This window comes from Euwallacea fornicatus, unplaced genomic scaffold, assembly GCF_040115645.1.
Source record: "Euwallacea fornicatus isolate EFF26 unplaced genomic scaffold, ASM4011564v1 scaffold_76, whole genome shotgun sequence".
Classification (NCBI taxonomy): Eukaryota; Metazoa; Arthropoda; class Insecta; order Coleoptera; family Curculionidae; genus Euwallacea; species Euwallacea fornicatus.
The window spans coordinates 23,463-48,878 of record NW_027096044.1 but is presented as its reverse complement, the minus strand read 5'-3'; the positions used below and the strand labels follow the sequence as shown (position 1 = coordinate 48,878).

The 25,416-nt window shown below is 35.0% G+C and overlaps 1 protein-coding gene across 1 annotated transcript; it reads right to left on the bottom strand.

The window, feature by feature from the left end:
* Positions 1–10,584: 10,584 nt before the first annotated feature.
* LOC136349960 (serine protease inhibitor 42Dd-like) lies at positions 10,585–23,635 on the bottom strand. The gene is made up of 7 exons (XM_066301533.1): positions 23,536–23,635; positions 17,566–17,726; positions 17,359–17,515; positions 17,176–17,308; positions 16,796–17,127; positions 16,604–16,742; positions 10,585–10,739 (listed from the first exon to the last, which is right to left on the bottom strand). Exons 1-7 carry the CDS (start codon positions 23,566–23,568, stop codon positions 10,615–10,617), a joined length of 1,080 nt encoding a protein of 359 aa, XP_066157630.1. The 5' UTR covers positions 23,569–23,635; the 3' UTR covers positions 10,585–10,614.
* Positions 23,636–25,416: the final 1,781 nt, after the last annotated feature.

Here is a 25,416-nt window from a genome sequence, read left to right as displayed (position 1 = left end):
CAAGATGATACAATCATGATGTGTTACGTCATGTTAAAGATTTCATCGAGATGGTTCATTTGAGTCTTTGTTTAAGAAATTTGGAATTTAATTACCGAAGTTATCGAGCTTCAAAGTGTGAATAATCACAAAAACTGTATGTTTGAGCTCATAAAGTACTATTTTTCTTGGAAACTCAAGATGATACAATCATGATGTGTTACGTCATGTTAAAGATCTCGTAGAGATGGTTCATTTGAGTCTTTGTTTAAGAAATTTGGAATTTAATTACCGAAGTTATCGAGCTTCAAAGTGTGAAAAATCACAAAAACTGTATGTTTGAGCTCATAAAGTACTATTTTTCGTGGAAACTCAAGATGATACAATCATGATGTGTTACGTTATGTTAAAGATCTCGTCGAGATGGTTCATTTGAGTCTTTGTTTAAGAAATTTGGTCCTCATTGACCGAAGTTATCGAGCTTCAAAATGTGAAAAGTCACAAAAACTGTATGTTTGAGCTCATAAAGTACTATTTTTCTTGGAAACTCAAGTTGATACAATCATGATGTGTTACGTCATGTTAAAGATCTCGTCGAGATGGTTCATTTGAGTCTTTGTTTAAGAAATTTGGATTTAATTGCCGAAGTTATCGAGCTTCAAAGTGTGAAAAATCACAAAAACTGTATGTTTGAGCTCATAAAGTACTATTTTTCTTGGAATCTCAAGATGATTCAATCATGATGTGTTACGTAATGTTAAAGATCTCGTCGAGATGGTTCATTTGAGTCTCCGTTTAAGAAATTTGGTCCTCATTGACCGAAGTTATCGAGCTTCAAAGTGTGAAAAATCACAAAAACTGTATGTTTGAGCTCATAAAGTACTATTTTTCTTGGAAACTCAAGATGATACAATCATGATGTGTTACGTCATGTTAAAGATCTCGTAGAGATGGTTCATTTGAGTCTTTGTTTAAGAAATTTGGAATTTATTTGCCGAAGTTATCGAGCTTCAAAGTGTGAAAAATCACAAAAACTGTATGTTTGAGCTCATAAAGTACTATTTTTCTTGGAAACTCAAGATGATACAATCATGATGTGTTACGTCATGTTAAAGATCTCGTAGAGATGGTTCATTTGAGTCTTTGTTTAAGAAATTTGGAATTTATTTGCCGAAGTTATCGAGCTTCAAAGTGTGAAAAATCACAAAAACTGTATGTTTGAGCTCATAAAGTACTATTTTTCTTGGAAACTCAAGATGATACAATCATGATGTGTTACGTCATGTTAAAGATCTCGTAGAGATGGTTCATTTGAGTCTTTGTTTAAGAAATTTGGAATTTAATTGCCGAAGTTATCGAGCTTCAAAGTGTGAAAAATCACAAAAACTGTATGTTTGAGCTCATAAAGTACTATTTTTCTTGGAAACTCAAGATGATACAATCATGATGTGTTACGTCATGTTAAAGATCTCGTAGAGATGGTTCATTTGAGTCTTTGTTTAAGAAATTTGGTCTTCATTGACCGAAGTTATCGAGCTTCAAAGTGTGAAAAATCACAATAACTGTATGTTTGAGCTCATAAAGTACTATTTTTCTTGGAAACTCAAGTTGATACAATCATGATGTGTTACGTCATGTTAAAGATCTCGTCGAGATGGTTCATTTGAGTCTCCGTTTAAGAAATTTGGTCCTCATTGACCGAAGTTATCGAGCTTCAAAGTGTGAAAAATCACAAAAACTGTATGTTGGAGCTCATAAAGTACTATTTTTCGTGGAAACTCAAGACGATACAGTCATGATGTGTTACGTCATGTTAAAGACCTCGTCGAGATGGTTCATTTGAGTCTTTGTTTAAGAAATTTGGAATTTATTTGCCGAAGTTATCGAGCTTCAAAGTGTGAAAAATCACAAAAACTGTATGTTTGAGCTCATAAAGTACTATTTTTCGTGGAATCTCAAGATGATACAATCATGATGTGTTACGTCATGTTCACGATCTCGTCGAGATGGTTCATTTGAGTCTTTGTTTAAGAAATTTGGAATTTAATTACCGAAGTTATCGAGCTTCAAAGTGTGAATAATCACAAAAACTGTATGTTTGAGCTCATAAAGTACTATTTTTCTTGGAAACTCAAGATGATACAATCATGATGTGTTACGTCATGTTAAAGATCTCGTAGAGATGGTTCATTTGAGTCTTTGTTTAAGAAATTTGGAATTTAATTGCCGAAGTTATCGAGCTTCAAAGTGTGAAAAATCACAAAAACTGTATGTTTGAGCTCATAAAGTACTATTTTTCTTGGAAACTCAAGATGATACAATCATGATGTGTTACGTCATGTTCACGATCTCGTCGAGATGGTTCATTTGGGTCTCTGTTTAAGAAATTTGGTCTTCATTGACCGAAGTTATCGAGCTTCAAAGTGTGAAAAATCACAATAACTGTATGTTTGAGCTCATAAAGTACTATTTTTCTTGGAAACTCAAGTTGATACAATCATGATGTGTTACGTCATGTTAAAGATCTCGTCGAGATGGTTCATTTGAGTCTTTGTTTAAGAAATTTGGAATTTATTTGCCGAAGTTATCGAGCTTCAAAGTGTGAAAAATCACAAAAACTGTATGTTTGAGCTCATAAAGTACTATTTTTCTTGGAAACTCAAGATGATACAATCATGATGTGTTACGTCATGTTAAAGATCTCGTAGAGATGGTTCATTTGAGTCTTTGTTTAAGAAATTTGGAATTTATTTGCCGAAGTTATCGAGCTTCAAAGTGTGAAAAATCACAAAAACTGTATGTTTGAGCTCATAAAGTACTATTTTTCTTGGAAACTCAAGATGATACAATCATGATGTGTTACGTCATGTTAAAGATCTCGTAGAGATGGTTAATTTGAGTCTTTGTTTAAGAAATTTGGAATTTAATTGCCGAAGTTATCGAGCTTCAAAGTGTGAAAAATCACAAAAACTGTATGTTTGAGCTCATAAAGTACTATTTTTCTTGGAAACTCAAGATGATACAATCATGATGTGTTACGTCATGTTAAAGATCTCGTAGAGATGGTTCATTTGAGTCTTTGTTTAAGAAATTTGGTCTTCATTGACCGAAGTTATCGAGCTTCAAAGTGTGAAAAATCACAATAACTGTATGTTTGAGCTCATAAAGTACTATTTTTCTTGGAAACTCAAGTTGATACAATCATGATGTGTTACGTCATGTTAAAGATCTCGTCGAGATGGTTCATTTGAGTCTCCGTTTAAGAAATTTGGTCCTCATTGACCGAAGTTATCGAGCTTCAAAGTGTGAAAAATCACAAAAACTGTATGTTGGAGCTCATAAAGTACTATTTTTCGTGGAAACTCAAGACGATACAGTCATGATGTGTTACGTCATGTTAAAGACCTCGTCGAGATGGTTCATTTGAGTCTTTGTTTAAGAAATTTGGAATTTATTTGCCGAAGTTATCGAGCTTCAAAGTGTGAAAAATCACAAAAACTGTATGTTTGAGCTCATAAAGTACTATTTTTCGTGGAATCTCAAGATGATACAATCATGATGTGTTACGTCATGTTCACGATCTCGTCGAGATGGTTCATTTGAGTCTTTGTTTAAGAAATTTGGAATTTAATTACCGAAGTTATCGAGCTTCAAAGTGTGAATAATCACAAAAACTGTATGTTTGAGCTCATAAAGTACTATTTTTCTTGGAAACTCAAGATGATACAATCATGATGTGTTACGTCATGTTAAAGATCTCGTAGAGATGGTTCATTTGAGTCTTTGTTTAAGAAATTTGGAATTTAATTGCCGAAGTTATCGAGCTTCAAAGTGTGAAAAATCACAAAAACTGTATGTTTGAGCTCATAAAGTACTATTTTTCTTGGAAACTCAAGATGATACAATCATGATGTGTTACGTCATGTTCACGATCTCGTCGAGATGGTTCATTTGGGTCTCTGTTTAAGAAATTTGGTCTTCATTGACCGAAGTTATCGAGCTTCAAAGTGTGAAAAATCACAATAACTGTATGTTTGAGCTCATAAAGTACTATTTTTCTTGGAAACTCAAGTTGATACAATCATGATGTGTTACGTCATGTTAAAGATCTCGTCGAGCTGGTTCATTTGAGTCTCCGTTTAAGAAATTTGGTCCTCATTGACCGAAGTTATCGAGCTTCAAAGTGTGAAAAATCACAAAAACTGTATGTTGGAGCTCATAAAGTACTATTTTTCGTGGAAACTCAAGACGATACAGTCATGATGTGTTACGTCATGTTAAAGACCTCGTCGAGATGGTTCATTTGAGTCTTTGTTTAAGAAATTTGGAATTTATTTGCCGAAGTTATCGAGCTTCAAAGTGTGAAAAATCACAAAAACTGTATGTTTGAGCTCATAAAGTACTATTTTTCTTGGAAACTCAAGATGATACAATCATGATGTGTTACGTCATGTTAAAGATCTCGTAGAGATGGTTCATTTGAGTCTTTGTTTAAGAAATTTGGTCTTCATTGACCGAAGTTATCGAGCTTCAAAGTGTGAAAAATCACAAAAACTGTATGTTTGAGCTCATAAAGTACTATTTTTCTTGGAAACTCAAGATGATACAATCATGATGTGTTACGTCATGTTAAAGATTTCGTCGAGATGGTTCATTTGAGTCTTTGTTTAAGAAATTTGGAATTTATTTGCCGAAGTTATCGAGCTTCAAAGTGTGGAAAATCACAAAAACGGTATGTTTGAGCTCATAAACTACTATTTTTCTTGAAAACTCAAGATGATACAATCATGATGTGTTACGTCATGTTCACGATCTCGTCGAGATGGTTCATTTGGGTCTCTGTTTAAGAAATTTGGTCATCATTGACCGAAGTTATCGAGCTTCAAAGTGTGAAAAATCACAATAACTGTATGTTTGAGCTCATAAAGTACTATTTTTCTTGGAAACTCAAGTTGATACAATCATGATGTGTTACGTCATGTTAAAGATCTCGTCGAGATGGTTCATTTGAGTCTCCGTTTAAGAAATTTGGTCCTCATTGACCGAAGTTATCGAGCTTCAAAGTGTGAAAAATCACAAAAACTGTATGTTGGAGCTCATAAAGTACTATTTTTCGTGGAAACTCAAGACGATACAGTCATGATGTGTTACGTCATGTTAAAGACCTCGTCGAGATGGTTCATTTGAGTCTTTGTTTAAGAAATTTGGAATTTATTTGCCGAAGTTATCGAGCTTCAAAGTGTGAAAAATCACAAAAACTGTATGTTTGAGCTCATAAAGTACTATTTTTCTTGGAAACTCAAGATGATACAATCATGATGTGTTACGTCATGTTCACGATCTCGTCGAGATGGTTCATTTGAGTCTTTGTTTAAGAAATTTGGAATTTAATTACCGAAGTTATCGAGCTTCAAAGTGTGAATAATCACAAAAACTGTATGTTTGAGCTCATAAAGTACTATTTTTCTTGGAAACTCAAGATGATACAATCATGATGTGTTACGTCATGTTAAAGATTTCGTCGAGATGGTTCATTTGAGTCTTTGTTTAAGAAATTTGGAATTTATTTGCCGAAGTTATCGAGCTTCAAAGTGTGGAAAATCACAAAAACGGTATGTTTGAGCTCATAAACTACTATTTTTCTTGAAAACTCAAGATGATACAATCATGATGTGTTACGTCATGTTCACGATCTCGTCGAGATGGTTCATTTGGGTCTCTGTTTAAGAAATTTGGTCTTCATTGACCGAAGTTATCGAGCTTCAAAGTGTGAAAAATCACAATAACTGTATGTTTGAGCTCATAAAGTACTATTTTTCTTGGAAACTCAAGTTGATACAATCATGATGTGTTACGTCATGTTAAAGATCTCGTCGAGATGGTTCATTTGAGTCTCCGTTTAAGAAATTTGGTCCTCATTGACCGAAGTTATCGAGCTTCAAAGTGTGAAAAATCACAAAAACTGTATGTTGGAGCTCATAAAGTACTATTTTTCGTGGAAACTCAAGACGATACAGTCATGATGTGTTACGTCATGTTAAAGACCTCGTCGAGATGGTTCATTTGAGTCTTTGCTTATGAAATTTGGAATTTATTTGCCGAAGTTATCGAGCTTCAAAGTGTGAAAAATCACAAAAACTGTATGTTTGAGCTCATAAACTACTATTTTTCTTGGAAACTCAAGATGATACAATCATGATGTGTTACGTCATGTTAAAGATCTCGTCGAAATGGTTCATTTGAGTCTTTGCTTATGAAATTTGGAATTTAATTGCCGAAGTTATCGAGCTTCAAAGTGTGAAAAATCACAAAAACTGTATGTTTGAGCTCATAAAGTACTTTTTTTCGTGGAAACTCAAGAGGATACAGTCATGATGTGTTACGTCATGTTAAAGATCTCGTAGAGATGGTTCATTTGAGTCTTTGTTTAAGAAATTTGGAATTTAATTGCCGAAGTTATCGAGCTTCAAAGTGTGAATAATCACAAAAACTGTATGTTTGAGCTCATAAAGTACTATTTTTCTTGGAAACTCAAGATGATACAATCATGATGTGTTACGTCATGTTAAAGATTTCGTCGAGATGGTTCATTTGAGTCTTTGTTTAAGAAATTTGGAATTTATTTGCCGAAGTTATCGAGCTTCAAAGTGTGAAAAATCACAAAAACTGTATGTTTGAGCTCATAAAGTACTATTTTTCATGGAAACTCAAGATGATACAATTATGATGTGTTACGTCATGTTAAAGATCTCGTCGAGATGGTTCATTTGAGTCTTTGCTTATGAAATTTGGAATTTAATTGCCGAAGTTATCGAGCTTCAAAGTGTGAAAAATCACAAAAACTGTATGTTTGAGCTCATAAAGTACTATTTTTCTTGGAAACTCAAGATGATTCAATCATGATGTGTTACGTAATGTTAAAGATCTCGTCGAGATGGTTCATTTGAGTCTTTGTTTAAAAAATTTGGTCTTCATTGACCGAAGTTATCGAGCTTCAAAGTGTGAAAAATCACAAAAACTGTATGTTGGAGCTCATAAAGTACTATTTTTCGTGGAAACTCAAGATGATACAGTCATGATGTGTTACGTCATGTTAAAGATCTCGTCGAGATGGTTCATTTGAGTCTTTGTTTAAGAAATTTGGATTTAATTGCCGAAGTTATCGAGCTTCAAAATGTGAAAAATCACAACAACTGTATGTTGGAGCTCATAAAGTACTATTTTTCTTGGAAACTCAAGTTGATACAATCATGATGTGTTACGTCATGTTAAAGATCTCGTCGAGATGGTTCATTTGAGTCTTTGTTTAAGAAATTTGGATTTAGTTGCCGAAGTTATCGAGCTTCAAAGTGTGAATAATCACAAAAACTGTATGTTTGAGCTCATAAAGTACTATTTTTCTTGGAAACTCAAGTTGATACAATCATGATGTGTTACGTCATGTTAAAGATCTCGTCGAGATGGTTCATTTGAGTCTTTGTTTAAAAAATTTGGTCTTCATTGACCGAAGTTATCGAGCTTCAAAGTGTGAAACATCACAAAAACTGTATGTTGGAGCTCATAAAGTACTATTTTTCGTGGAAACTCAAGATGATACAGTCATGATGTGTTACGTCATGTTAAAGATCTCGTCGAGATGGTTCATTTGAGTCTTTGTTTAAGAAATTTGGATTTAATTGCCGAAGTTATCGAGCTTCAAAATGTGAAAAATCACAACAACTGTATGTTGGAGCTCATAAAGTACTATTTTTCTTGGAAACTCAAGTTGATACAATCATGATGTGTTACGTCATGTTAAAGATCTCGTCGAGATGGTTCATTTGAGTCTTTGTTTAAGAAATTTGGATTTAGTTGCCGAAGTTATCGAGCTTCAAAGTGTGAATAATCACAAAAACTGTATGTTTGAGCTCATAAAGTACTATTTTTCTTGGAATCTCAAGATGATTCAATCATGATGTGTTACGTAATGTTAAAGATCTCGTCGAGATGGTTCATTTGAGTCTCCGTTTAAGAAATTTGGTCCTCATTGACCGAAGTTATCGAGCTTCAAAATGTGAAAAATCACAACAACTGAATGTTTGAGCTCATAAAGTACTATTTTTCGTGGAAACTCAAGATGATACAGTCATGATGTGTTACGTCATGTTAAAGATTTCATCGAGATGGTTCATTTGAGTCTTTGTTTAAGAAATTTGGAATTTAATTGCCGAAGTTATCGAGCTTCAAAGTGTGAATAATCACAAAAACTGTATGTTTGAGCTCATAAAGTACTATTTTTCATGGAAACTCAAGATGATACAGTCATGATGTGTTACGTCATGTTAAAGATCTCGTAGAGATGGTTCATTTGAGTCTTTGTTTAAGAAATTTGGAATTTAATTGCCGAAGTTATCGAGCTTCAAAGTGTGAAAAATCACAAAAACTGTATGTTTGAGCTCATAAAGTACTATTTTTCTTGGAAACTCAAGATGATACAGTCATGATGTGTTACGTCATGTTAAAGATCTCGTCGAGATGGTTCATTTGAGTCTTTGTTTAAGAAATTTGGATTTAATTGCCGAAGTTATCGAGCTTCAAAGTGTGAAAAATCACAAAAACTGTATGTTTGAGCTCATAAAGTACTATTTTTCGTGGAAACTCAAGATGATACAATCATGATGTGTTACGTCATGTTAAAGATCTCGTAGAGATGGTTCATTTGAGTCATTGTTTAAAAAATTTGGTCTTCATTGACCGAAGTTATCGAGCTTCAAAGTGTGAAAAATCACAAAAACTGTATGTTGGAGCTCATAAAGTACTATTTTTCGTGGAAACTCAAGATGATACAGTCATGATGTGTTACGTCATGTTAAAGATCTCGTAGAGATGGTTCATTTGAGTCTTTGTTTAAGAAATTTGGAATTTAATTGCCGAAGTTATCGAGCTTCAAAGTGTGAAAAATCACAAAAACTGTATGTTTGAGCTCATAAAGTACTATTTTTCTTGGAAACTCAAGATGATTCAATCATGATGTGTTACGTCATGCTAAAGATCTCGTAGAGATGGTTCATTTGAGTCTTTGTTTAAGAAATTTGGATTTAATTGCCGAAGTTATCGAGCTTCAAATTGTGAATATTCACAAAAACTGAACGTTTGAGCTCATAAAGTACTATTTTTCTTGGAATCTCAAGATGATTCAATCATGATGTGTTACGTAATGTTAAAGATCTCGTCGAGATGGTTCATTTGAGTCTTTGTTTAAGAAATTTGGAATTTATTTGCCGAAGTTATCGAGCTTCAAAGTGTGAATAATCACAAAAACTGTATGTTTGAGCTCATAAAGTACTATTTTTCTTGGAAACTCAAGATGATTCAATCATGATGTGTTACGTCATGCTAAAGATCTCGTAGAGATGGTTCATTTGAGTCTTTGTTTAAGAAATTTGGATTTAATTGCCGAAGTTATCGAGCTTCAAATTGTGAATATTCACAAAAACTGAACGTTTGAGCTCATAAAGTACTATTTTTCTTGGAAACTCAAGATGATACAGTCATGATGTGTTACGTCATGTTAAAGATCTCGTCGAGATGGTTCATTTGAGTCTTTGTTTAAGAAATTTGGATTTAATTGCCGAAGTTATCGAGCTTCAAAGTGTGAAAAATCACAAAAACTGTATGTTTGAGCTCATAAAGTACTATTTTTCTTGGAAACTCAAGATGATTCAATCATGATGTGTTACGTCATGCTAAAGATCTCGTAGAGATGGTTCATTTGAGTCTTTGTTTAAGAAATTTGGATTTAATTGCCGAAGTTATCGAGCTTCAAATTGTGAATATTCACAAAAACTGAACGTTTGAGCTCATAAAGTACTATTTTTCTTGGAAACTCAAGATGATACAGTCATGATGTGTTACGTCATGTTAAAGATCTCGTCGAGATGGTTCATTTGAGTCTTTGTTTAAGAAATTTGGAATTTAATTGCCGAAGTTATCGAGCTTCAAAGTGTGAAAGGTCACAAAAATTGTTTGTTTGAGCACATAAATTACTCGTTTGGTGGAAAACTTCACGAGATGCAAGCAACCCTTAGGAGTCGTGTTAAAAAGCCGTTTAATATTATTAATAAGGCTTCATTTTATCTTGGTGAGTTTTCTAGATACAGAGTCATTTCATCACACTTTTTTTGTTACTTTTCAAGCTTTGAACCTCAATAACTTCGTCAAATGATCTCCAAATGCCTTCAGCAATGACTCAAATGAATCAGCTCGACAAGCTCTTTAATATATATTAAAGTGGTGAATATGACTGTGCCCAGCATGGCTAACTCACTTAAGCGATTCTTTTTAGCTTTTAATACTACTAAGATTCCTATAATAAGAAAAAAAATTTGTATTCCTAAAAAAGGCTGGAATACCACTTGATTAGTACCAATAGACGGTCGGTTCTGTGATAATGCAGAGGGGATCGGTCGCCTTAACTGCGGTCACCCCTGTCTGTTTGCCTAACCACGCCCTGAATTGCCGCATCTTGGTGATCGGACAGAACGCTACAGACCAACATGGCATGCGGCTATTATTATTAGGGAAGTGCTACCAGTCACAATATAGTGAGCAACACATTAACATCAGAGGATATTTTAATTAAATAATATAGTTAGTTTACGTCATCCATCTCCCCAAAAACAATATTACTTCAGTCATCCGCATAAAATAAATATATGAATGATTGGCGACAAGATATATGGTCTCTTCTATAAGGAATCCTTGCCGAAATACCGCAGTTACTAAAAACAAAAAATTCATTAACACTGCAATAAACGTTCGAGCCAGGTTAGTTAAGGTTAAATCTGGAACCATAGAATTTCCCAGCAGCGTTAAGCACAAATGTGGGTACAAAATGTATGAAAAAAAACTCATATTCATTAAATATATTTATTTAATAAACTGGGAACACGTTATGGCACAGTTAAAATTGCGAAATCCTTCCAGAAAACAGCAAAACATCCTGAAATTTGATGTAGTATATGAAAGGATGATCCACTAAGAATTCTTTAGCAGGTGTATGCCATTTTCTGAGCGAGTCTGTTTCATCCACTGAAATAAACATATCATGCATAATAGAAAATAAAATGAGGACTTGATGTATTAAAAAAAAACAATCAGTTGTTCTATGTTCCTTTGTCATATTATTCTATGCCATATACTCATATACGTGCGCAAATAGGATAAAAGTTAAAAACCAAACGAGTCTCTACACATAATATAAATCGCGCTTATAATGTATCAATTCGTCCAGGTATTAAAACGACATTATCCTTCTTAATGGCATACATGAACGAACGATTGGCGATGAAACTAAAGTCAGCTGAAGGTGGCAGATATTCTGGTTTGAAATAGACTAAAAAAATGAACATAATTTCAACCCTCCTTAAACCTCTAATAACTAGTCGAACTTCTACTAAAGCCCGTAAATGCAGAGGCAGCACCAAATTAATTATTCCGCGATGATTTTAACTTTGATCGCAGATAAGTGAAAAGAACCTTTATTTTGCATGTTCCTGCGGTTAAAAATCCAAGAATTCGTCCTGCTAAAAGGACAATTCCACGGACACTCACGTAAAACTTAAACGGACGATCGGCTATGAAACGCTTTGGAATTCCCGCGTCCGATATTCTATATTCTGTAAATATTGAAAGAAACGCAAATTGTGAGTGAACGTGGATCGGCATCAGTACCCCCTAACCGGTAACACAAAGGATCTAGAAGAAACGTGGGAAAAGTGACGCATGCGTAGGTAAAGCACACACCTACCCTATAAACGATTCGCCCTATAAGTAGCATGACGTCGTTAGGACTAACATAATAGAAAAATCCGTGGTCTGCAACGAAACGTCCTGTAGGTGATTAGGACAACGAAAATGGAACTGTGTGAGTTGAACAAACAATTTGTAAGTAAAATGCGCAGTTAATTAGAACTCCCAGGTACATTCAGGTGACCGTAGAACCACCACCGTAAAATTTTGCCAAAATATGGTCTTTATCGCATGCTTTATATAGGGTGTTCCCCCGGGAACCGTCATTAGACGTTTTAAGAAAACTACGAACAGCAAAGTTACGAAAATTTAGTGGTTAAGATTAAGAGCTTTGTAACGACCACATCTAAATAATTTTCAATGACTTCATACTTCCGATTGTGCCGGAAGTCGACACTCGTTGTTTATGTTAAATATTTATATAAATTTGAATTCAACGTTCAATTTTAATGCAAGTTACTTGAAGGTATCAATGTAATCACATTCTGGTATTATAAAAACAAAAATCCTTTAGTAGGATATGCAGATGCGGATTAGGGAAATAAAGAGATTAAGGGAAACTCATATGCATATGTACGTGCAGGTTTTGTATTTAAATTTCAGGGTGGGACCAATGCTTGAAAAAGAACAAACAAAAATTTGCAACTTGTAACATTAGAAAATTCACAGTGCATGGCACCAGTCAAAACCGGTAGCTGAAACTTATTTGCAGAAGCTAATATGAATGGTTTTCAGCAGTGAGTGTTGGTTGGTGTTGGTACCGATATTGTCGGTAAGTTGGTACGTGACAAAAAAGGTTTCGATCTTCTACTTTTAAAATGCTCTATGGAACCATGTCTTTGCTTGTTGTGGCGGTTTCCCTCCCCTATACTGCAGTTTTAGTCTTTTGATAGGGCTTTGAGGTCTGCACTGAAACAAGCATAAATGTGGTTTTCGGCCTAATTTTTACGGCTTCACCAGATAGACTTAACGGTTGCGCCACCTGTGTGTGCTTTGTTTAGTTACTAAGGCTAACATCCACATTTTTACCTTTTACCATCCGCAATAAATTGTTTTGATCGTATAGCCGCTTATGCAGCATAAAATCTTACGTGTGATATCTCAGATGATCTTCGATATTTGAGACCAGATATTGAGATATTTAAGCAGAGAAGTAACGTATTTTGACGGGTTTGAGCGACTTATTAAAGGTGGATTTCACTCTTTTCTTAATGCAGATGAAGGAAATATGATTTCGTCTATCTGTGTATAATGCATAAAAATCTATATTTATTCAGAAATCTGAAGAAAACTGAACTTTCTGGAATGGTTTTGCTTCAGCCTGCTGGAAAAATCTGAGTGTATTGTACAGGGTTATTCGCGCTATACGGCGCGGAATATTGTGTCTAAAATACGAGGCTTTCAAAAGGTTTCACTTTTGGGCTATATAGGGATCTATTATGGCTATTTTTTTAAATTATTTTTATATTATACAGGGTGTCCAAAAAGCTCTAAAAGTATCAAAGTTGTGTTTTTTTAAATGGAACCCTCTGTATATTATTGCATTTTTGGATTCTCCGATCAAAATAAATGTTTGTTTCAATGAGGTTTACTATACCTAAAACTTAAGGTTTTTTAAATAATTTGAATTTTATCGAAATTTGACCTAATTTTCATGTTTTAAACACATAAGAAGTATTTAAGTTATGCAAGTGTAATTTACAGTGCAGTGTAACAATAGATCATATTTTATATCCCAATCATGATAAACTGGCCATTTTATACAGGGTGTGCAAAAATTAGAACTAATGAAATAAGAACTTTAAGTGACTATAACTTGATTAATTTAAATACAATGCTACAAACTTACCAGGATATGTAATTTTTAATTACCTATTGAATGGTATTAGGGTGTTCATCACTAAGTCTTCGCGTTTTTACAGAATACACTAAATAATTGATCTTTGCGCCATTTGGTGTTATTTAGTTCAAAGTTCTAAATCACATATCAACTATAACATAAAACAGAAAAAAAATATTCATAATAGATGTTCGAAATGTCTACCGTCCATTTCTAGGCATTTACAAATTCTATTTTTAAAACTACTACTAACTCTGGAAAGCATTTGCGGAGTAACAGTTTCAAACGTATCTGTTACACGTGTTTTCATATCCTGTGAAGTTGTCGGAGGCGTATTGTAGACAATTCCTTTTATATATCCCCACAAAAAGAAATCTAGTGGAGTTAAGTCCGGGGATCTGGGGGGCCAATTTTGATATTCATTTCTTCCAATCCACCTTTTTTTAATGTTGGCATTTAAAAATTGTCAAACCTCGCGATGATAATGAGGCGGAGCTCCATCCAATTGAAACCACATAGTGGTTCTAATAGTTAAAGGGACCTTTTTTTTAAATACTGGAAATTGGTGTAAAAGGAAATTTAGAAACATCATACCATTTAAAGGTCCTTCAAAAAATACGGTCCAATTAAATATGGGCCCAGTATTCCACCCCACACATTAACGGACCATCTATTCTGATTTCTCATGACTCTGTATTCATGAGGATTCGAATCACAATAGTAATGAAAGTTGTGTCTATTTACAAGACCATTGTTATGGAAAGTACATTCATCACTAAATAGAACTTCATCGAAAAAGTTTTCATTTTCTGCCACATTATCTAACACCCACATGCAAAAGTCTGTTCGGTTGTCAAAATCATATCCATAAAGTTCTTGGCAAAGCTGGATTTTATAAGGATAAAAACTATGTTTTTTAAGAATTGTTGAAACACTTGCTTGACTAATGTTCGTAACTTTGGATATCAAATTTTGAGTAATATTAGGATTTTCAATAACTGAACCAACTACCATAAAAACATTTTCTTCATCTTCAGTGACAGACTTCTTTGTAATAGGTTTCTTGTAATTGACACTTCCTGTTTCTTGAAACTGGTGCAATAATCTTTCAAAAACGGCTGGCTTAGGATGTTTTCTTTCGGGAAACCTTTGAGCATAAACTCGAGAAGCCAATAAACAATTCTTATGACATTCTCCAAGAATAAAAATCGTGTCAATACGCTCTTCTTTTGAGTAAATCTTCATTATAACTATGTAACACCACAACAATATATCAAATAACAAACGATCTAAGCGTCCAAAATTACGAAAAATAATACCATTTTAGCAAAAACGAAAAACAAACTACGCAGACTAAACTGACAGATTAAATAAATTATCTGACATTTTGAAATATCATAGACAACTAGAAACTATACATTGATATTTTTAACTAAATAACACCAAATGGCGCAAAGAACAATTATTTAACGTATTCTATAAAAACGCGCAGACTTAGTTATGAACACCCTAATACCATTCAATAGGTAATTAAAAATTACATATCCTGATAATTAAAAAAATATAGCATTGTATTTAAATGAATCAAGTTATAGTCACTTAAAATTCTTATTTCATTAGTTTTAATTTTTGCACACCCTGTATAAAATGGCAAGTTTATCATGATTGGGATATAAAATATGATTTATTGTTACACTGCACTGTAAATTACACTTGCATAACTTAAATACTTCTTAAGTGTTTAAAACATGAAAATTAGGTCAAATTTTGATCAAATTCAAATTATTTAAAAAACCTTAAGTTTTAGGTATAGTAAACCTCATTGAAACAGACATTTATTTTGATCGGAGAATCCAAAAATGCAATAATATACAGAGAGTTCCATTTAAAAAAACACAACTTTTATACTTTTAGAGCTTTTCGGACACCCTGTATAATATAAAAATAATTTTAAAAAATAGCCATAATAGATCCCCATATAGCCCAAAAGTGAAACCTTTTGAAAGCCTCATATTTTAGCCACAATATTCTGCGCCGTATAGCGTGAATAACCCTGTATAATAAGCATTGTTTGTTTGAAGATACCTAGTGTATTGTTAGTTCATTGTTAACAAGGACTCTTCAATGAATGCATTACGAGAAATGATGATTGGCCTCTCCGAGAGAAACCGAGTTAAGTTTGAGGTTCAGCCAAACTATTTTTTTAAAAATTTATTTTACAGGAAACAACACAAAATGTAACTAACAATACGGTTACAAAAAATTATGATTCTTAAATCTACGTTTTTCCCTATTTATATTAAAATATATGCTGACCATGCATAAGGCTTCCAGAACATGAACTTAATATTAAATCGCAATTAGGGGTAATACGTTTTCTAATCGCAAGTTCTAGATGGTAGTAAACACTACGCAGTTTCTTATTATTTAATTATTAAGCAAATTGTTGTGATATAACTACCGTACCAACAGCCGACATAACACTGGTTTACATTCACAGAGATCGCTGTGTATGTCGGGTTGTCTAGAGTTTTGTTTACACTCCCGATTAGTTTCTCATACAACTGACTATGTTTGTGCCAGTAATGCTTCACTAAGGCTTTCAACAACGACTATCCAGATAGAAATATTAATTATGAATGTTTTAATTAATTTTCCCAGTAAATAAAATTACATGATCGCAAATAACAAAACACAGAAACGGATGGTCTGCTCGAAATATGGGCCTCGCTCCGATTATGGCTGATTTTCTCAATACGACAACTAAAACTAAAAAGAGAATGATTCTTTTCTATTCCCGACGATACGGTGTGAACTGTGCTACTTATCGGAAATAAACGTGCCTAGTGCAGTACCTTTTGCCACACTAATCGAAGAAACACTGATCGTAAAGTACTTAACATTTTTGCTATAATTCAGGTTATAAATTTAGAGGGCAAAAGTTAATGATTGAAAGCAGCAAAAACATGAAGAATCCCAAAAAAAATCACTTACATGCAGTTGAAGCTGCAGCTTCAGTTCCAAACTTGGTTACGTTGATAAAAGCCTTCTGGATCACTGCAAACACCTTCAAAGGTTCACTTGAAATCCCACTAAGATCCGCACTATCGCTGAACACCTTTTTCAACCCTAACTAAAGAAAAGCTATTTCCAAAAACTAATTTCAATGATGAGACTGATTTTTACTCTTTCTAAGATGGGCCTCAAGTTATAATTGCTGTTAACAAAAAAAGATGGCAGAGTTACAGACACATGTTCATACTTGAAGCGTTGGGGTTTAAGAAGGGGATATATGTCTTTTTCTAGGGCTGCAAGCCCCTCGATTTCGTCGGCGAGGACGATGGTCATTGTAATATGGCTATTATAGTATGGCAGCTCCAAGAATTTAGCTTTAAGTGTTGGAGATTCGTAGTACATAAATCCATCTTCTACATGCATCATATCAACTTCTTTAGTGTTTGTTTTGGTTATATAGTAAGTCCCCTTGTTGACATACAAAAACATTTTCTCCCAAGTGCCTAAATATTTTTGGTATTTTAAATGGACAGAAAACGATTATTTCTTACCCTTGAAATGTAAAGCGTTAACTAGGAGCAATCTGATAGAGTCATTGATATCATCAGGTTGAATTATGTTCCTGATTTTGTTGTTGGTGTGCTCCTCCACCCATCGGTTAATTTTTTGAGCTGCTTCGACCTCCTTAAAACTCAAATTAACAATGTTAATTATTGAAAAACTCAACAATATACCTTAGCGAAATCAACATTTTCGATATCGGCGTCATAATTTTCGATGGCTCGCTTTTTGAAACTGTCCAGAATTTGGAAATCGTTATTCACGAACAATTTATTGGCTGAGGATAACTGGTAGTCGTGGGATTTTTGTTTTAACAAAGTAAAGAAATTTCTGCAACGTAAGAAGTTTAGGAAAGGCGCAATGGTAAAAAAAAAACATACTTAAGGGCTTTTTCAGTCGTTTCTTGCGCGGGTAAATTTAGGGCGGAAGCGAACTCTAGGAGAGTGTCATTCTTGGCACCAGCCGCGGTCAAAGCCAAGATTGCTTCGATCGAAAAAGGGCTGAATATGAAGTTTTGGTTGGACTTATTTTTGAGAATTTCCTGCAATGGAAAGAATTTCCTGATTTATTTAATAAGACTAAACATTTTGATTTGTTAATTTTTTTATTATTACCCCGTAACATTCGTAGGAACTGCAACTTTAGTTTTTAAAACGTCACCCGCTATTTTCGAATCGTTTTATGAAACCTCCTCTTATTGGCGTATACATATACAGGGTGGCCCATTTAAAACTCATCAACTTTCAAAAACATAAAGATTGAAATTTTTTTGATTTGATGTTTTGTTTGACTCCCGTCCCATTTAAAATTCTTGAAGGGGTTGCGATCCCCGAAAAAAAATTCCATTCGAGATATTTCAGGTGGACTGTTTTAAGTGGGCCATCCTGTATATCTTATTTTATCGGGATTAGATACGAAATATTTCCGAGAAAAAATTTCTTTTCTTTATCGCATCCAAAGAAATTAAAATTGGTTAAAACACAAAAAAAAATATAATTGTCTTCTGTATTTTTTGAAAGTAAAGTAAATTGCATTACAGAAATTGCAATTTTTAATTAAAAAAGAGGCAGTGCCAAGTTGTTGCATGGTGAAATAGAGAGGACAGCTCGGTTACCTGATTTAAATCTCCGTAACTTTTTCCTCGAGGGCCATTTAAAATTTCATGTTTATAAAGATCGGCCAAATAGCGTAGTTAACTTGGGGGCTCTTATCGTCGGTGTAATGCAATCAATCAGAAGTAACGTACCTATTAACCACCATTAGGATAAATCATCTTTCTAATCAACCCTATTTGTATTTCTCATGAAGAATTACTTAGTACTCTGTACTAACTTAACCTTTAGCCCAATAACCAAGCAATCAACTGAATCCGGAGTTCAACCATAGGACTTTATGTAAAAATTAATGTTATAATCACCCCTCTATTTGATGAGATGCACGTAAATACAGACTAAGGGTGGTAAAGAGGATTCGGTTAAGAACCAGTTTTAATGTAGTAATAACAGTCGATTATAATATTTACATAGTAGAACCAACGTGTTTCTTTAATAATAATATCTGTTCTCCAGCATCGAGTTACGTTACACGGGCAAGACACCAGTGTTGAAGTGGGATCGTCCATTATGAAGAATACCACTGTGTTGGAATAACGGCGGAACACACTTTGAGCGAATGGTTTAAACATTAAGTAACAATTAATTCTTGCTAGCAATAAATTGTTATTTTGCCTTTGTAACCGAGTTCAATTTGTTTGAATAAAATAAGAGAAAAAAACGTTCTCAAAATTTTTCTTATCTAACCCCAATAAATTTTGATACGTTTGTGTAAGTAAATAAGTGTAGATTCCATTAAAAAAAAGTAAATTAAGGGTGAAATTTAAAAAACTCAAATTGAGCTTTATTGGAAGTTTGTGAGCAGAAAAAAGTTTAAAATAATCAAAAAGTGACAACAAATTAGCCTTTTAACTTGCACTTGAAACATTTTTTTGGTAAAAAAATTATTTCAATAGTTATTGCCAACATTCCATAAATATGACGGAGTCTTTATGAGCAGAGAGGTGGTCCGCAGGTGAGAGTTTTGTCCTTTCTCTCGCGTGGTCGCTGCTCGTGGATGACCTGATCCCGGCTCCAAAGGAAGTGGAAGTATCAGTTTATTTGAATTACTTTTCAATCTTTGAGAGCCAATTTTTGGGAACCCGAAGGGATTACAAAGTGGATAAGCCAATACACGTAATAAGTTGCAAACCGACAAACTGGAAATACAAGACAAAAGACTCACTCTCTCCGCTGCCTTACTTCCTCCCAGGAAGAATTGTCGAAGTGTGAAGCTGATACAAATATATGCGAAATAAATTATCCAAAGTTCTGAATGGTTACGGTAAGCATGATCGAGTTATGATGATGTAGTTACCAGGTTATTTGGGTTTCTAAGGCACTGAAGTCTACCAGAGAGGCGACGGATTCGACTCTTGTGGGGCGCGGATCACCTTTAAGGATACCCCCCGCAGTTGGGTGAAAGCGCAGCTTCAGAACCGGATGTGGCAAGAGGTTCCTGACGGTTCTGTCGAACGAGAGTGCCCAAACTTTTATATGGTTAAGTAGGCAATCAGCACGACTTGACATAGCAGTTTACATACGGCATGGCCTGTTCTAGATTCACTTGCACGTAGTGGGGATTCCTGAGAACCCGAAATGCTCGCTGAATCTTGAGGAGAAAGAGGAGGAGACTGAGATAAACATGTTCTGTTAGATAACAAACGTCAAATTAACGGTTGATTTGTTCGACACCTGAGATGGAAGACCAACACAGAATACCGCTCTGGGAGGTAGTCAAATTGGCCAGTAACCTGGACGTACTTACCCGAGCTAGCCTGACCGTACTAGAGGACAGAGAGTAAGGTGCAACGTGAGTTTTACGTCGAGTGGGTCATAACAGACGTGAGGTGGTCGTAGCGAAGGCCGTTATCAGTCGACCCAGTTCATTACAGGATAATTCAATGTCAAAATCATAAATAGAAAAATCTATGTATCTGTGAACGTAAAAATTCCTTGGACCACACCCTGCACAACTTTACATTATTGTTACTTGATCAAGCCACGAGCTAATTGTAAACAATTCAATTAGCGACCTGTAAAACCACTAATTCGTAGATGATTCGATGGCTTTAACAAAAAAACGTTCAAGTGAGACCCAAAATGACCACTCCCCTGCAATCAATCCCATAAGGAGCAAATATTATTTTTTTATTGCACTAAGTTGTATATAATAAACACCAATACGGCTTTCGCAAGGGCAAGGCAACAATTACAGCATTAGAAAAAATAATGGGAATAGCAGAAAGGGAAAGAAAAAAACTCAAAAAATATAGAAACTTTGTTTTACCAACTACTGTAGATATAAGAAATGCATTTAACTCGGCATCTTGGAAAGTGATCATTGAAAAACTGGAAAAAGTTGGTATTTTTGAATATCTGGTAAACCTGATTAAGGCGTATTTGACGAATAGAAGTATTATATATGGAGAAGGGAAAAACAAAAAAGAAAAGATGCTTTCATGTGGGGTGCCTCAAGGCTCAGTAGTTGGACCACACCTATGGAATATTGTATATGTCGGAGCATCAACAGGAAGGTTTTCCATGATGATGCAATATAGTTAGTTTTTATTTCAATAGCAAGAATAGAAGAAGGGCAAAGCCAACGAATTCGCTACCACACAAGCGCTTCTCGTCACTTGCCAATCTAATCTGCCTGTCCCTTTCGGTTTCTGGTTTCCCAGATCTCGCGAGTCCTTCAAATTCGAGGGATAAAAGTACCTGTTAGTCCCTGTTTCCCACGAAGGTTCGCACACATGGCCCCTCGATTTCGCCCTTGGTGGTAGCGACCTCGTTCGACAGTACTTTATCTCCGCGATAAAGCTGTCAGCCTGCTCTTCAACCTTATTGCTAACTAGAATTTTACATTTCTAAACTTAAGGGCTAATAAATCTCCGACATATACAATGGCGTCCTAAACCTTGCTCTGCCATTAAGTATTGCAAAAATTTTAAATATTTCCTTGTAAAAGATACTAGTTAATGTACAACATTGATATTGAGGATTCAATCAATCAACTCTCAAGTCGATTTCTTAACGTCTTAATTGAGGAAAATAAAGTATCTCCTAAAAATAAATTAAAGATGACTTCTAATAAAGCCTCAACCAGTGCAAACATGCCATATTCCTCGTTAAATTAGAATTTGTTTAAGTCAAGTCTTTATTCTATTAAACCATATAATGGCGATAACAATACGCTTCATAGGATCATCAACCGTTGTGAAAGTTTGATTACAAGTTATTACTTTTTTAAAGATAGCGAATTAGACACTCGTATTGTTGAATTGATTCAGGATAAATTGGTTGATAAAGCCGAAAAAGTAATTGGTAATCGTATGGAAATCAAAGATTGGTTTACGTTGAAAAATTGTTTGATTCAATGTTTTTCTGATAGAAGGGATTCAGACAATTTAGTTCAGGAACTAACTAGGGCAAAACCCATCAAGGGTGAACCTCTGTTGAATTTCGGGAATAGGGTTCAATTAATTTTAAGCAACGTTATACAACATATAAATAACGATAACGCAACATGTGCAATGCAAAAACAATGCGATATTAAACACCATGAAAGGATAGCTTTAGATACGTTTATTGGTGGCTGTTCGGGAACATTGAAAAATAATATGCACCTCAAGAAACCAGATAGCCTAGAGGATGCAATGGTTTATGCTTACGAATTTCATAATTTCCAATCGCTTTACGGTGTACTGGATGATAATATACACTGACTTTCAAAAAAACCGCAACACCAAAATGAACGCATTGTATGTATTTGAAATTTTGATATGATTTTAGAATTGTAAAGAGAAAAAAATGATAAAAATTTCAAGTTTGCATTCTAGTGCGATATGAATTTTTCCTTTACTATTTTATCTGTGACGATCGTTCTTTTTGAAATTTTTTTTATAGGCGGATAGCGATAAAGGTATTATTGTTAGTGCCATATTGAATGTGTGGTAGTGCAAAATGCCTCGTGTACACCAAAATGCAGTTTATCGGCAGTTAACTCCCTTTGAAAGGCGAAGAATTGTTGGTATGCATGAGGCACGTTTACCTTTCCGCGAAATTGCACGTAGATTAGATCGAAACGCATCAACAGTGCTAGGAGCTTGAAGAGATTGGTCTAACGAAGGATCAGTAAATCTTCATCGTGGTAGTGGCCGTCCAAGAATGACGAACCAACGCGAAGACCGGCGACTTCGTCGTTCAGCGACAAGCGCCCCGGTTGAAACAATTCCGTCTCTTGGTGGTAACTGGTTAGCCACCCTAAATCGAAGGGTCTCCCTTAGTACGATGTATCGCTGAATTCGAAGTTTTGGACTAAATTCATATCGTCCTATGCGTCGGCTTCCATTATCACGAAACCACAGGGTGGCCCGACTGAAGTGGTGTCGTCTGAGAGTGAAATGGGTGGATGAGTGGAGAAGAATCGTGTTCAGTGATGAGAGCCGATTTTGTTTATAGCGATCTGATGGACGGTTACGTGTTAGAAGGGGCAGAGGAGAGCGATTAAATTTGGACTTTTTGGAAAGGCGTCATTCTGGTTTAACACTAGGTGTCATGGTTTGGGGTGCCATCTAGTATGGTAGTCGGTCTCCTCTTATTTTCATTTATGATAGACTAAATGCTCAGAGGTACATTAATAGTGTCTTAGAACCGGTTCTTGTACTATACATGCACAACCATCCTGGAAGCACATTTCAACAGGATAATGTGCAACCACATGTAGCTAACGATACTTTGAGGTATTTGGAAGCTGAAAATTTGGATACTTTGCCTTGGCCAGCTCGGTCTCCAGATTTGACCCCAATAGAGCATGTATGGGATATAATGGGTCGGAGACTTCAACGTTTAGCTCGCCCTCCATAGACCATAGATGAACTCCGCGAACAGGTCCAGATTGCCTGGGATACAATACCACAGGAAGATATTGACAATTTAATTTTAAGCATGCCACGTCGCTTACGGGAATGTATTAATTTAAGAGGAGATACCACCCATTATTAAATTATTATAAAATTTTTTCACTTACTCACAATAATTTTCTTTTGATATTTTGATCGTTTTTATCTATTACCCGACCCAACGTAATGCCAAAATTTCAAACGTATACGATGTGTTCTTCTTGGTGTTGCGATTTTTTTGAAAGTCAGTGTAGATAAACGATAAAGACCGTATAATGTTAAGAGGTCAATTCGGCCCCCACGGGCTATCGATTTTAAATTTTTACCACTTGTCTCTATCACTCAAAGGACTTACCACATAAAATTTCAACTTCCTAAGTTTCACCATTCAAGGATAGACCGGGGTCGAGGGTGAAAACTTAAAACATTATATCTCGGGAACTATTCATCGCACAGCCTGGGGCAAAATGGTGCGTTCTTCAGTAAACACCTTCATGTTTTCATATACTTGTAGATTTATCGGTTGATGCCAAAGGGCCGAGATCTCAAAAAAAAACTTAGGTGATTTTAGAAGAATTTGCACTTTTGTACACTAACCATTTTTGCACACTGTTAGAGGGCCTCTCGAAGTATCTACCCGCGTTGAATCAGATTTGTACCAAATTCAGTATTTGGGATATAACGATTCAAAGTATACGCAGACCACAATGAAAAAAAAACAGTATTTATTGCAATTAATAATTTTTTCTCACTTATCGCCTTAGTGTACCTATACCCATAGCAATAAACTATTGTGCCTAGTGGTGTGTACCTAGTACGTATATATACTTGGCAATTTTCGATTAAGTTTTCGCAATTTTTAAAAATTTATTGTTAGGTCGTGTAGTATGAAATGAGTAGATTCTCGAAATGCCACGTTCAACTGCGAATAACTTCACTCTAAATCTATATTTGGACTTGACTTTTTTATGTGGAAAAGGCACATTCTTCCTCTTTCGATCAGAGTTTAAAGTGTTAAAAATTATTGAAAACTTTTATTTTTATAAAAATTTTTGTGTAGCCATGCAAAATAGTGAAATTCGTATGTTAATGAAATATGAGTTCCACCGTGGAACCACAACAGCTCAGACGGCTCGCAATATTAATGATGTGTTTGGTACTGAAGTCACTTCACAGCAAACAGTACCTCGTTGGTTCATGAAATTTCGTTCTGGCAATTTTGACCCAACAAATGAACCACGTGGACAACCTGAAACTCAAGTGGATAACGATCATCTGAAAGCCGTGGTGGAAGCGAATCCACGTCAAAGTGCGTTCGAATTTTCGTTAATATTCAGTGTAACCAAAAAAACAATATTGACTCATTTGGCTGAAATTGGTGAAGTGAAAAAGCTGGACAAGTGGGTACCGCATGAGTTGAGCGACATACAGAAAGAACGACGTCTCGAAGCTTGTGTTTCTTTGTTGTGCCGGTATAATAACGAACCATTTTTGAATCGGATTGTTACTTGTGATGAGAAATGGATCCTATATGACAATACTAGACGTTCATCGCAGTGGTTGGATCAAGATGAACCACCAAAACATTGTGCGAAAAAAAATCTTCATCAAAAGAAGCTTATGGTGTCCGTTTGGTGGTCCAACGCAGGTGTCATCCATCACAGCTTCATGAAACCTGGTGAATCGATTACGGCTGATGTCTACTGCCGACAACTGACCGAAATGATGAGGCAACTGACGGTTAAGCAGCCAAGATTAGTCAATCGAACCGCTATTGTTGCACGACAACGCTCGGCCATACACCACACAAGTCACCTTGGCCAAGCTACAGGAGTTGAAATTGGAAAGTCTTCGTCATCCACCGTATTCACCCGACTTAGCACCCACTGATTACCGCTTCTTTCAAAATTTGGATAACTTCTTGGTAGGGAAAACATTCAACTTCGACGAGACTGTCAAAGCTGCCTTCCACGAGTTTATCGACTCCCGGCCTGCAGGGTTTTACAGCAGGGCAATCAATGAACTTCCCGTTAAATGGCAGAAGTGTATCGATAATGGTGGTGCATATTTCGATTGACAATAAAAATATTTCCTATGAAAAAAAAAGACATAAGTGTCAATTCAATTCTACTCAATTCATACTACACGACCTAATATTATTTATTTTAAATTATGGAATCTGTTAAATTAAACACAAGTCGATCCGAAAAAGAGTTTATTATTAATTTAAGTTCTG